Source organism: Apiospora aurea (assembly GCF_038362705.1).
Source record: "Apiospora aurea strain CBS 24483 chromosome Unknown utg000004l_segment0_segment0, whole genome shotgun sequence".
NCBI lineage: Eukaryota > Fungi > Ascomycota > Sordariomycetes > Amphisphaeriales > Apiosporaceae > Apiospora > Apiospora aurea.
In genome coordinates, this window is record NW_027117391.1 from 1,681,021 (window position 1) to 1,694,294 (window position 13,274).

Below are 13,274 nucleotides of genomic sequence, written 5' to 3' on the forward strand. Positions count from 1 at the left end.
TTTTGGGGATTGCGACAAGCGATAGGGACGAGACGGCGGGTAAGATAATGGAATGGCGGCTTCGTTATCAACAATCTGATAGATAGGAAGCGTAGGAGATGGATGATAAGAGATAACAGCGAGATTTTCTGGCTGGGAAGGGACGAAAAAACTCTGGGCCTTCAATCAATGGGTGTGTGCTTTTTTCGGAGTGGAGAGGGGGTGCATCGAATGATAGGCGGCAATAATTGATTGATAAGGTGGAGGAAGGGAGGGTGATTTATGTACGAAGAGGTGGGGGGATGCGACTCTTTTTTTTTTTTTTTCTTAGGCCAGGTCCGAAAAGCTTTCTCCAGCAGACAGCAGGTACCTTTTGGCTCCAACCAGGCTTGAAAGTGACTTCTCAGGCTGTCCCAGGTTTCAATAGGCTTCAGATAAACCCGTCGCGACTCCTCTCCGCAAGCTAGTAGATAAAACTGCAGTCCAATCAAACTGGACATTGAAGGGAACAATCCATTCCGGTAGTGATTTGGCCAGTGAAGACTAGAGGCTTATCGCAGATCCTCATGGTGACGTCGTGGCCTGAGACGGGATAGGTAGGAAGAGAGGGAATGGCGTTGACAATGTAATGAAACTCTTTAACTTACCAGATTCCCCGATGCTGTGGGCACGGTGGCACCGGGCGACGACCCCGAGTTCATGGCTGCTGCTGCTGCTTCTGCGTTTGTGGTCCTGGACGATATGCAACTAGGTCAGTTTCAAGATTGCCCAGTGTGCTGGCATGGAATGTAGTTGTTTCTATGTCAGTGGTGAGGGACGTTTTGGTTGGATTACATAGACTTTGGTTCTTCCCTCCCGGCATGTTTCTGGCTGGCAGGTTACAACTTTTGGCACAATTGTTTTCAAGGTCCTGCATTCAATGCTGTGTAAGGCATTGATGGGAATTGCCGCCGCCTCTCTCAAACGGGGCAATGCACCGCCTTTCCACGAATAGCCCAGGGTTGCGCCAGAGCATATATTCACCTCTGGACCACACCAAACACAATGAATGAGAAAAACGGGATCAACTCACCTGAGCTGAGGCGAGCTCGTCGTGCTCGTCGTAGATCCACCGGTTGCAAGCGCAGAAATCGAAGGAAGCTGGGCTACAGCCTGTGATGCCGTGGTCGAGGTTGAGCTGGGACGGGATATCGGCTCGAGCGTGTTCGGCAGTGGTAACGTCGCGCCATCTTCCATGACGGATCGAATCGGTGGGAGAGCTGGCGACGGTGTACGTGTCGGTACCGGGGCTGCTAACGGTGCTAGACTGTTCGCCTGCGAGAATGCTAGTGTAGAAGCCGTGATGGTGACAGTGGCGAATCTCGAGCGAACTCGAGACTCGGAGCAGTGGGTCGATCGTCGGGATGAAAAGGCCGTTGGAGTTGTAGATTTACAGGCCACTTGGTAGGTCGAACCAAGCAGGTTGCAATTGAATTTCACGTGATTCTAGCGAGTCGAACAGTACTGTGTACGGCGCGGAAACGAGTGACGGGGAAAGAAGAGCAAAGCAACAAAAACCAGGACTGGAAGGTCGACAGCATTGACATTTATCGCTGCATTGTCGTCGTGAAGATCTAGGAAAGATCGAGATGAGGAGCGGGAGGAATCGGGAAAAGCTTACTTTGTACCAAACGCCCCCTTATTGGAAGGATAACACAACCTGTGGTATATTCACCTCTATTATATTATCATTTAATTCTCTTCTTCAGAGAATAATACAATCTTGATTTTATAAAGTAAAACCTTCATTCGTTTGAATAAGATAATACTATATACCTGTCCGATCTCAATGTACTTGGAACATCTCAATGTACTTGGAACATCTCAATGTACTTGGAACATCTCAATGTACTTGGAACATCTCAATGTACTTGGAACATCTCAATGTACTTGGAACATCTCAATGTACTTGGAACATCTATCGAGTGCCTCGAGAGGCATGTTGCTACTTGACGTAACATGCGATCCGAAGAGTCAATACAACCCCCCGCCGAGGCTTCTACAAAAGTGACAAGGCAAAAAGGGACACGAACTAGTGACTCCTCAGCTGTGAGATTGCTTCATTAGCCATGTACAGAGATACAACGTAGGGCAGCTGCGATCTCGCATCTCCCGCCCTCACAGCCAATCGGAAGACCCTGGTTTCGCCCTGGCTCGATTCCTTCGGTCGACGCCTCGAATTCACTGAATGCCAAGGGGCTTATCGAGCTGCCCTGTACAATGTAAGCTGCATATTTGTACCTGCTCAGATGCTTAAAATCGATCATTTTCTAGATTTCTAACGTCGTCTGTTAATTTCATACAGCTCCATAAAGTATGGTATGGTACGAAGATCGAGTACTTCAATATAAGCCCTTTTGCGGTAGGCGCATTTTGGTCACCCGCCTGGCTGTTGCTATGTATGTTGCTGGGATGGGTCCGGCTTTAAGAGGGCTTTAAGGTTTGGCGTACCCACTGAGAGCCGCTTCGCCCCGCTGAAATTTTCCAGTTAACATACCGAACTTCTTTTTTTTGCAGAATTTCAAGTCCGCTTCAGGCCAGCACGTCGCGACACTTCTCCAGCGCAAGAGAAAGCCAACTGCCCACCATGCCGTCCACTTACAACGTCGAGAAACCTTGGGATACCGATGACATTGACAAGTGGTAAGTCGATTGCCTTTTCTCCATCAAGATGAGAATGGCTTTGATTGTTTGCACCGGCATACTGACTTGGCTTTGCAATTCAGGAAGATCGAAGAGTTCAAGCCAGAACACAATGTCGCCGGTCATTTCGTCGAGGAATCCAACTTCTCCGTCCTTTTCCCCAAGTATCGCGAGGCCTACCTGCGCGAGTCCTGGCCCATGATCACCCGTGCCCTCGAGAAGAGAGGAATTGCCTGCGAGCTCAATTTGGTCGACGGTTCAATGAAAGTGGCGACTACCAGGAAGACATACGATCCCGCCGCCATCCTCTCCGCTAGAGACCTGATTCGGTACGGTTATATCTGGAACACCTTTGCCTATGCGGGTTGACTGACCTTTGTATTGTAGGCTTCTGGCAAGATCCGTTCCCGCTCCCAAAGCAATCGAGGTAAGTGATACCCCATGGTGCTCGGATCAAGGTGTGGTTGGCACAAGTTGTTTCGGCGGATGTGACCGACTGGCCTTGCAATATTGCAGTACACTCTCGGGTAGTACGGGAAACGGTTATTAACTCGAGTGGCCGCCAGATTTTGAATGATGGGGTTGCATGTGACATCATTAAGTAAGTTATTTTGTACCCCTTCGCTGGCTTCCAAGATCTGCTCCAGCGTTTCATGGTTAGTCGTATGAGGCATACGGTTCAACTCGACTATATCTCGAGCAGTGTTTGCAAACAATCGCTTTGTGTAGAGTTGTAAGTGCTAACCTATTTGGTATAGAATCCGAAACCTTGTGAGGAGTAAGGAGAAGTTTGCGAAGCGGAGACAAAGGATTTGTGAGTAGCCCTGGGTTCCTCTCTAGCAACCGCCAGAGGGTGCAGAGGTTCGTCCAGAAAGCATACTGACTCAAATCATGCCAGTGGGTCCCAATGGTCAGACACTCAAGGCTCTCGAGTTGTTGACGCAGACTTATATCCTATGCCAAGGTAGCACTGTCTCAGTTATGGTATGTTTCCAGAAATCTTCAGTCCTAAACTGGAAATGCCAACTAACGGCAAGTAGGGACCGTATAAGGGACTGAAGGAAATCCGACGAATTGTGGAAGATACTATGAACAATGTTCACGTAAGTTGATTAAACTGTCCTCGAGACAATGGAAGATTTCTGACAGGAATACAGCCGATCTACGCTATCAAGACTTTGATGGTTAAACAGGAACTCATGAAAGACCCAGAACTAGCAAGTATGTTACCGTCGATAGAGTAACAGCTTTCCGTTGCAACGTCGCTGACATACTCTACAGAGGAATCATGGGACCGCTTCCTTCCTAACTACAAGGCCAGGAGTCTGTCCTCGAGAAGAACGCCTTACAAAGTCACAGACAAGACCAAGAAGAACTACACGCCATTCCCGCCAGCGCAAGAGCAGTCGAAGGTTGATAAGCAACTTGAAGCCGGCGAGTATCACATCGGGCGTGAGGCGCAGAAGCGTATCGCACAGGAGGGACGCATGGAGAAGCAGAAGGCCAAGCAGGAAGAGAAGAAGCGCGAGCGCGAGCGGGATTTCGTCCCGCCTGAGGAGGGTGGCGAGAAGAAGAAGAAGAGAAAGGTCAGGGCGGAAGACGGCGAGTAAGGCAGCAGCTGGACCTCTTATAGGATCCAAACCTGCTGTATGTGCATCGCTCCCAGCGGCCCCTTATGATGATACCCACCGCACAATGATCAAAGAAAAGAAAAGAAAAGAACATGCGCAACCAAACCAATATGTTTATCGAGTAGCTACGGACCAACTCTTCGGGGAAGCTCCGAGAAGATGAAGGTCGTTGGAAGCGTTTCATCAATGTCAGATTGTACAATTTTTCGATCAGTGTTCCAAAAGGCGAGTATTAGTGCATAAAAGGGGTATGTAAGACACCATCACATTTGAATATAAAGTACCATCCATACCAATCTATTAAACTCCCAAACCCATATGTCATGCATCATTGGTATCATATCTACAATAGTACTCTTCTGTCGCGGGCACACTAATGTGAAATGTATGCGACCAGTTATGTACTTAGGTACCCATCAAACAAACGATCAATCAATCAATCAATCAACCAGCATGGTATCATCACCATCCACTACCGGCCCCTGTTCTAGGGGAACACCGCGTCCACGGCCGGCTAGCAGCTCCCTCCGGACCTCGGGACCGATGGTGTGGTGTCCATGCGTCAAGAGCAGATCCAACAAAGCCTCGCGCTGGTCCTCCGTGATGTCGTTGCGGTACCGCTGGGCGAAAGCCAAGAGACACTGGTGCCAGATGACGGGGAGCTTGTGCTGTATGGCTGCGCGCTCTTCGCTGATGTCCATCATGACGTCGCCCTGCTTCACCGAGGCCGGGTCCTGGCTGCGGAAACGCAGGAAGTGGAACACAAGAGCATCGAGAACCTGGAAAGGCAGAGCGTACTTCTTCTCGAGTCTATTACGCAAAAGTGGGTTGGTTAGTTGACCGTGGCTTTGGATGGGTTCATGAATCAAAGATGCAAATAAGGTATACTGACAGAGTCTTGATGAACACGTTTGTGGAGCCGGCAGCCTCCGTGCCTTGGGCAGAAGCCTGCTCCGCGGCGATGTCGCACAATCCCTTGAGGGCGGCCGCCGAGTGAAGCACAGGAATACTGACGCGGCTGAGCACGGCTGAAATGATCGTGGCTTCGCGCAAAGTGCATCCTGAATTCACCAATGGAAATAGGAAACCCTTGAAAAAGGAGGCCGGCTTGTAGAGAAGCTTCTTGAGGGCATTGAAGAGATGAACCTGGAAAATATGGTTGAGTCAGATACTGTTCTTCGAGCAGAGGCAGGGTTAAAGCCCAGGCAGTAACCCTAGGGGGTTCCCCCGAGGATAACTTTTGAAGGTATGATAAGAATGAAGTTGAAGATCCACATACATTCAGCTTCTTTGTTTCGTAAATATCGCTTCTGACGTGTTCAAGTAGCACTGTTGTGTCTGTTAGCCCCTGTCCCTAATAATCAGACTGTGGCAACTTACCCATCTCAGCGAACCGTTGCACAACAATTGGCGTGCTGGATACAAACTGTACGAATTTCAATCAGTTATATCCTTCGATAGACTCGGCGCTAGTCATGTGCGGTTCAACTTCTAATTTCAAATCAAGAAACTCAGGGCCCCGTCAGAGACGTAGATATCTTCAGTATACATACAATCCTGGTCGCTGCGTAGCATGCATTTGGCGTCCACCTGTACAAGTTAGAGACGAACACTGCTATCGGAGGTTGGCCTTCGTACTCATCCGGTTTTGTCAATTCGATGATCTGTTCCCAATTCGGTATCGTCGGCAGGATCTTGAATGGTTTCGGTAGTTGGCCTGAACATACTCCATCAGCAACTCCTCAATTATTACCACCGAGGGGATACCTACCACTCTTGTATCGTGCCAGCCACATTCCAATCTTGGTGTAGACTTCGACAACCTTCGGCGGAAGCTCGAATTCTTCGTCCGGGGGGCCGAGATCTCTTGGTTCGAGAGTCGCTCCACCTCCAGATTCGTGGGCTGCTATTTTCGCCATAATCAAGTCCGCTAAGTTGGTGCTTTGCTCTGGGGCCGCGTCCTGCCCCTGGCCTGGCCAGCCATGCTGTAGTAGCGGGTCTTGGTTCTCAGTCGGCATGAACCTGTTGAAGGTCGCAAGATCGTCGACCTCGATTTCCTCCTCCTCTACAATGTCGTCGTCGTCGTTCCAAACATCGCCGTCGTCTTCAAAGGCATCATTCGTCTCATCCTCGAATCGTGAATCAAAGCCGAATGCGCTCGCTTCAGTGGGCGGCCTCGGTGGGGCGGCCTCGTTCTCTTCTTGTAGTTCGCGACCGATTTGCAGAATCTTCCTCGAAGCCTTGGCATCTATGAAACCCTCTTCACGTTCGTTATCTTTGCCGCCTTTGGATTTGCGCTGCTTGGGCGCCTTGAGAATGCCCGTGGCAAGGTACTCATTTTCGAGAGGATCATGGCGCGCCTTGCGCGAGTTGGGCGTCGTAGCCTTGGGCATCTTGAGATCTGGAGCTGGTGCTGGCGGCGAATCAAGTTGCGGGTAGTATCACGGCTTCAGAGCGCACGAAAATCTGTCGCATGGATCGATAACAGCAACCTGAACTTTTTTGGTGGGGTTCGAAAAGTTACACTCCCGCTTCTTGCCGATAGGGGATTTGCGGGGGCACTAAGGAAAAAACCACTGTGCAGTGTGTGCCCTGGTACTTTGTAGAGGCTGATTGGGTTCTTTGGGGCAGGCGGTGAAGTTTTCATAGTCCTCGTATCTTATCACAGTGTTGATGGAGGCAGACTTCAGTCCAACTTTACAAAACAGAACAGCATCCCGTACCCGGACGTTGATACATTCCTTGATCTTGGCCCCTTAGTAGCAGAATCCGTAGAAATTGCTGATGTTCGAGTATTATTATGGTCCCCCCCGCTGAAGATTCTGCAAATACTTTGTTCAGCTGTTTGCACGTCAAATGGCCTGCAAGGTACAACATAATCTCACCGCCTGCCTCTTCAATCTGTGCATAAATTTTTATCATTGGCCAACTACGTAATGTTCTATTAACTGAGCGAGACTCTGCCCCGCCCCCACCATAGTGTTTGATTTCCGTACTGAGGTCAACCATATGAAGAGCATCAAGAGATAAAAGAGAGCTCGCCTTTCAAGTCAGACAGACTCTGTATCTCAACACGGTTACTTACCTCTCACAATGCCCACCGAACTGGAGGAGCTGGTTGGCTTCATCGCAAATCCAAGTCAACAAATCCGACTTGTTGCGATAGAGAACCTGGTTCCGTTTTCGACCTCACAGCCCGAGGTTTTCAAAGCCGACAAATTTGTACCAATCAAGAACTTGAAGTTATTGGTCAAAGACCACCCTGTATGTTGTTGTTTTTTTGTTGTTGTTTTATTCTGCTTCTCATCTTTTCCTATTTCGCCCGTTGCTAATATCCTACAGCAAATTTCCGAACATGTCATAACCATACTTATCAATCTTTCAGCCGATCAAGAGGTCCTTGAGAATCTAGCTACAGACGAGAAGTTTCTTGACACTATTCTGGGCTTTGTTGTGGTAAGCGCACAACGTGGAAGAAAAGCAACATTCCTGCGGGGAGTTCTTGCCTGATGCGAAGCTAACGAATCGTATAGCTTCCAAATGAGCCTAACGCGAACTTGCTATCCATGTTGTTGGCCAATCTGGCCAAATGGGATGCATTCCAATCCATTCTTGCCAGAAAACAGGCGCCGCCAAAGGAGCTTGGGTCCGATGACTTGGTCATGAACCAGTTGATGGACCTGTTTGTCAAGGGTGCAGAGGGTACCTACAACAAGGACGCAGACTACGATCATCTCTCGTACCTCTTTGCCGACTTGACCAAACATGCTGAGCTGCGCCAATACTTTGTCCGGAAACAAGACTACGACGGAGTAATTCCCATCACCAAGCTCAAGGTGTTTACCGAGCACAAGTCACACGTCAGGAGGAAGGGTGTCGCTTCCACCATTAAGAACGTTGCTTTCGACGTGCCGTCACACCCAGCTTTCCTTGACGAGGATGACATCAACATATTACCGTATGTTTTGTTGCCTATCATTGGCAATGAAGAATTCGATGAGGAAGAGACAATGGCAATGCTGCCCGATCTGCAACTGCTACCCCCTGACAAGGAACGCGACTCAGATACAGCCATTATACAGACACATCTAGAGACGCTGCTACTCTTGACCACTACGAGACAGGCCCGTGATCTCATGCGAACTGTCCAAGTGTACCCTGTCGTTCGGGAAACCCACAAGAAGGTCGCCGATGAGGGAGTGCGGGAAGCGTGCGAGCGCTTAGCCAACATGCTAATGCGTGACGAAGAGGACACGGCCACCCAGGCACCTATTGAAACTATTGCGGGTGATGGCGACGACGACGACGACGACGATGACGACAAAGTCGTCGAGGTCTGATCAGAGGCTGCAAATGCGGCATATTTCAGGCTTCTATGCCGCGGCCAGTCCTGTTCTTACGGAACTCCCTACTAGTGTTTGCTAGTAAAATGCGGCTTGCGAGTAGGGAGTAGATCCCTCCCGTCAAGTCCTAAAAACCTCCTCTGCCACTTAATGACTGACTGCCCAGTTGGTTCTAGAGCAGATCGTTAGCCCCTGGGTATATACGTCAATAAGTGCCTAGCCACAGGCGAAATTGAGCTATTGCCCATAAAGCAAGGAATATATCACCGAATATAGAACGGCTGTCTGTGCGGGAATTTCATCGAAGAGCGCCAATTTTAGAATTGCTGTCAATCAGCGACGAGTGTTGGATTACTGAGCACCCGATTGCCCCTTCAGCGAAGCCAAGATGCGGAGACCGTAGAACGTTGCTAAAATTTAGGAGTGATTACTTCTCTATTCCCCATCCCAACTAGAGAACGACAAATTGCAAGTCCTCTGTGAAAGAGTTGCAAGGGCATCTCGGGCGACGTGGATGTCTCTCCCAAATTGGCGGGTGAAGTACTAGCCACCAAGCTGCCGGGTTGACCCGATGACTGTGCAAATGGGATTCAATCCGCCGAGTCTTTTGTCTTCAAGCTACCCCCCTTGGGTGAATTTTCTCGGCTGTGAGTTACCTATCATCTCATACCGATGGAGAAAGCTAAGACCTGCCTAAGTCTTGGCAGCATGCGAAGCTTTTGGATCCCGCCGGCAAGACGCCGCGCGACTTGGCGATATATTGGTGCGGCTTGGTGTGCCTGCTTCTCTTGACGTCTCCCGCAGTCGTGTGGGACATCAGTCAACCTCGTCACACTTACCAGATAACGCCGCCGGCTTTGAGCAGGCGGTTTCTAGACCATATATCCTTAAATTGTATCTCCGCAGCCAGAGCTATACTCCTCCGTTCATCGAAAAATTGCGCCTTGGCTGGCCCTCTATCTTGACCAATATTCGCAAGTGTTTGCGCGCCCATCAACAGGGGTACTTTGTCTGACAGCTCAAGCGAGCTCCTGCCAGTAGAAGTAGCACATCCCTAGTCCTGGTTGGGAGGCGTCGCGGAATTATGGAATATATTTTTGTTATATTCGGAAATTTCCCTCTCCCCCCACCCAGGGATCTATCGTTGACCTCCAAATCCACCGACCAATCAGAGTGCTGGTTTTGGAAAACGTGCCTGGAGCATCAACTCTAATTCGTCGTCTGCCTATCAGATAATTGTATCGGTCAACATACAGGATGCAATCTTTTGTCTGCTACCCTGTCGCAAACCTTCCCGTGAAGGATCCAATGCGCTCATCAGAGCTCGCTGGAGCCAAATGCGCATACCGAACAGCAAATTTCCTCGCCGCCTAGCATTTCCCGACAGCCGTTCGCCGCCGTCCGAAGTGCATTACGCAGACACCCGCATGCGAACCAACGACTTCTTGTGGGCTGATGGGTAGGCCAGGCGGTCTACCCGAACAGCGCGACCGCCTGTGTGGGATGACACCGATAGATCCCCAAAAGAGGCACGCTACAGGAAGCGTAACTTCCAGGAACCCACGTGGGTGTGCCATCAAACTGTAATTCGAGAGCCCTCACTGCTCAGGTTCTGAGTAGGTCAGTAAGCGGCTCGCGATAGTCGTCTCTTGATAAACTCGCTGTATAATCCGAGAATGGCTAACGAGTAGCGTCCATTTCTGTAGGTCAGCCATGCAGTATCGCCACCCTCTTGAACTGAATAGTATCTGATGCACATCGCCTACTTCGATGCAGGTCTGGGAATAGGCTGAAAGGTTCAGCCCAGCTTGTGTACATGGCTATACTACGTCGTATTCGTTGACCGACCAGTGGGGCCGTCTCAGCTTCCGCTACATATCATATCCCTACCGACAAATGGGGTACATATGTACCATATCCAGGCGTTGCGCCGATTCGCAGATGGATCCTTGTCTTCGGGCCTAACACCGAATGACGGTTATCTCGAGCTGAGCGAACAGGCGATCAGGACGGGGCCATCCCAAATTTCCAGTCAGTCGCTTCACAGACCGATGGTGGGGACCTGTGCAGGCTGACTGGCAGCTTGGGGCTTCTGGGCCACCCCCTGGGAGGGATGAATGCTATGTTCGTCTCTGCCTGGAGATGATTAAATAGGACGCGTCCCATCGCGTGGGACTGGCTTTTTGCTCTCCTTCTTCCCCTGTCCTCGAGTCCAACCAAAGCCACAAGCTCCTTGGCCTTCTTTCCTTTTCGAGCCCATATAACTCGATACTTGGCATTTTTCCTCCAAGAACCACAGTTAGGGTTCACTGATACCCCGTACATATTTACCTATTGCTGTCAAGAGAAATTAGATACAGGAAAAGGATATCGACGTACAGCAATGCCGGGGGAGCTCGAGACACCAAGGGCACCCGCCGCGGTCACCAAGACATCCGGCGGCAACGCTGCCTACCACAACTACCACAATGACTTCCTCCACATCCAGGATCCCAACGAGCGGCGTCGTCTTGCTCTTGCCGAGATCGATGCTGCGCCCTTCGGCTGGTATCATGTCAGGTATGACAACCGGACGAAGCTTTCTCATTTGGAAAACTCAAGAGTAGTACTGACATAGTACAGAGCTGTTGTCGTCGCCGGTGTTGGTTTCTTCACAGACAGGTTCGTCCCTTGTCCTTCTCGTAACTTGCATATTTAATTACTGTCGGGATCCTGCTCGTGTCAAGTCTCAAGATCACTTTCGGCTTACTCGGGACAACTGTGACGCACTCGAAAGCAGTAGCGACTAACTCGGATGTGTTAGTTACGATATCTTCGCCGTGTCGCTGTTGACGCTCATGCTGGGCATAGTCTATTATCCCAGCGCCGGATCCATGCCCTCCAGCTCTGATAATGCTATCAAGCTTGCTACCTCTGCCGGAACTGTCATTGGTCAACTTGGGTTTGGTTACCTCGCTGATCACGTTGGCCGTAAAAAGATGTATGGTCTTGAGCTTATCCTTATCATCTTCGCAACTGTAGCCCAGGCTCTGAGCTCCAGCAGCCCATCTGTCGACGTTGTCGGCCTCATCATCTTCTGGAGAGTCCTTATGGGGTAAGTCAAAGTAATGAACCCCTCTAAAAATATGTTATGACGGGAGCCTCAACCAGGAGCTATGTGGCTTCGGTCAAACTCCCGATGATCATTTATATTTCATGTGATGCCACACTACGACCACAGCTGATAATGATCCAGTATCGGTATCGGTGGTGACTATCCTCTCTCGAGTATTATCACCTCGGAGTTTGCTACGACAAAGTGGAGAGGCGCAATGATGGGAGCAGTGTTCGCCATGCAAGGTCTCGGCCAGCTGGTAGGTAAAAGTCTGAACCCCCTATTACAGTGGGACAATGCTAAACAAATTGCAGTGCTGTGCAATCGTAATGCTCTGCGTTACCGCTGGCTTCAAGCAATCTCTATCTCCGTCTCCTGACACCAAGCACTGCAGTGGCGACTGTGCTGTTGCCGTTGACAAGATGTGGCGTGTCGTTATTGGGTTTGGTGCCGTCCCTGCTACCATTGCCCTTTATTACCGCTTGACTATCCCTGAAACCCCTGTAGGTATTGATCTACGACTTGTTACGTGACCCTTACTGAACTTCTACAGCGTTACACCTTCGATGTCGGTCGCGATGTCGAAAAGGCGACCGATGATGTCGAGGCCTATATGTCTGGCAAAAGTGAGGGCAAGCCTGACGAGGTCTCCCGCATCCAAGCCCGCGACGCTGCCCAGACCCAGATGCAAATCCCGAAAGCAAGTTGGTCAGACTTCATCCGACACTTCAGCATCCAGAAGAACGGTCTCCTTCTACTCGGTACCGCCGGATCTTGGTTCATGCTGGATGTTGCCTGTAAGTGTAACTGTTGCTCGGACCCTCTGGAGCTGCACTGACAATGGTTCACAGACTACGGCCTGTCCCTGAACAACGCCGCCATCCTCAAGATCATTGGTTACTCGACCAAGAACTTACGCACCTACGAGGTTCTGTGGAACACTGCCATTGGCAACCTCATCATTGTCTTGGCTGGTGCCGTCCCTGGTTACTGGGTGACTGTCGCCACCGTTGACACCCTTGGCCGCAAGACGATCCAGATGGGCGGTTTCATCATCCTCACTATTTTGTTTGTGGTCATGGGCTTCGGCTACAACTACATCATGGCCCACAGCCAGAACGGGCTCCCTGGCCATCTACGTCCTGGCGCAGTTCTTCTTCAACTTCGGCCCCAACGCGACCACCTTCATCGTGCCCGGCGAGGTCTTCCCGACGCGCTACCGGTCCACCGCCCACGGCATCTCGGCCGCCTCGGGCAAGATCGGCTCCATCATCGGCCAGGGCGCCATCTCGACCCTCAAGTCGCGCGGCGCCACCCCGGACAATGACAGCCCCTGGCTCGACCACGTCCTCCAGATATACGCCCTCTTCATGCTGCTCGGCTGCTTCACCACCCTTTGCATCCCCGAGACCAAGCGCAAGACGCTCGAGGAGCTCTGTGGGGAGGACCAGCCGGCGCCGCTCCCGGCGTCCGCGAATAGTAATGAGGCTACGCGCTCCGAGTCGGCTTAAGAGGATTTCCGGCGGTTGGGATTTCTCTTCTCTT

General features: G+C 50.6%; 5 protein-coding genes across 5 annotated transcripts; 4 read left to right on the plus strand and 1 right to left on the minus strand.

Annotated features, from left to right (window-relative positions):
- Nucleotides 1–545: 545 nt before the first annotated feature.
- On the plus strand, nucleotides 546–1,426 carry PG986_005312 (uncharacterized protein; the record flags this gene model as incomplete). Its single annotated transcript, XM_066841534.1, has 3 exons — nucleotides 546–556; nucleotides 630–730; nucleotides 1,086–1,426. 3 exons carry the CDS (start codon nucleotides 546–548, stop codon nucleotides 1,424–1,426), a joined length of 453 nt encoding a protein of 150 aa, XP_066701396.1.
- Nucleotides 1,427–2,605: 1,179 nt separating this feature from the next.
- On the plus strand, nucleotides 2,606–4,271 carry PG986_005313 (rRNA assembly protein; the record flags this gene model as incomplete). The annotated part of the gene is made up of 8 exons (XM_066841535.1): nucleotides 2,606–2,661; nucleotides 2,745–2,995; nucleotides 3,049–3,088; nucleotides 3,420–3,475; nucleotides 3,560–3,645; nucleotides 3,702–3,764; nucleotides 3,819–3,882; nucleotides 3,943–4,271. 8 exons carry the CDS (start codon nucleotides 2,606–2,608, stop codon nucleotides 4,269–4,271), a joined length of 945 nt encoding a protein of 314 aa, XP_066701397.1.
- Nucleotides 4,272–4,732: 461 nt separating this feature from the next.
- PG986_005314 (Bystin) lies at nucleotides 4,733–6,685 on the minus strand (the record flags this gene model as incomplete). Its single annotated transcript, XM_066841536.1, has 6 exons — nucleotides 4,733–5,102; nucleotides 5,185–5,438; nucleotides 5,572–5,621; nucleotides 5,673–5,718; nucleotides 5,846–6,009; nucleotides 6,064–6,685. The coding sequence occupies 6 exons, from the start codon at nucleotides 6,683–6,685 to the stop codon at nucleotides 4,733–4,735; spliced, it is 1,506 nt and encodes a 501-aa protein (XP_066701398.1).
- Nucleotides 6,686–7,385: 700 nt separating this feature from the next.
- Nucleotides 7,386–8,632, plus strand: PG986_005315 (uncharacterized protein; the record flags this gene model as incomplete). Its single annotated transcript, XM_066841537.1, has 3 exons — nucleotides 7,386–7,556; nucleotides 7,635–7,748; nucleotides 7,826–8,632. 3 exons carry the CDS (start codon nucleotides 7,386–7,388, stop codon nucleotides 8,630–8,632), a joined length of 1,092 nt encoding a protein of 363 aa, XP_066701399.1.
- Nucleotides 8,633–11,018: 2,386 nt separating this feature from the next.
- PG986_005316 (acid phosphatase pho5) lies at nucleotides 11,019–13,240 on the plus strand (the record flags this gene model as incomplete). Its single annotated transcript, XM_066841538.1, has 8 exons — nucleotides 11,019–11,194; nucleotides 11,258–11,296; nucleotides 11,439–11,729; nucleotides 11,871–11,988; nucleotides 12,044–12,232; nucleotides 12,283–12,526; nucleotides 12,581–12,797; nucleotides 12,847–13,240. The coding sequence occupies 8 exons, from the start codon at nucleotides 11,019–11,021 to the stop codon at nucleotides 13,238–13,240; spliced, it is 1,668 nt and encodes a 555-aa protein (XP_066701400.1).
- Nucleotides 13,241–13,274: the final 34 nt, after the last annotated feature.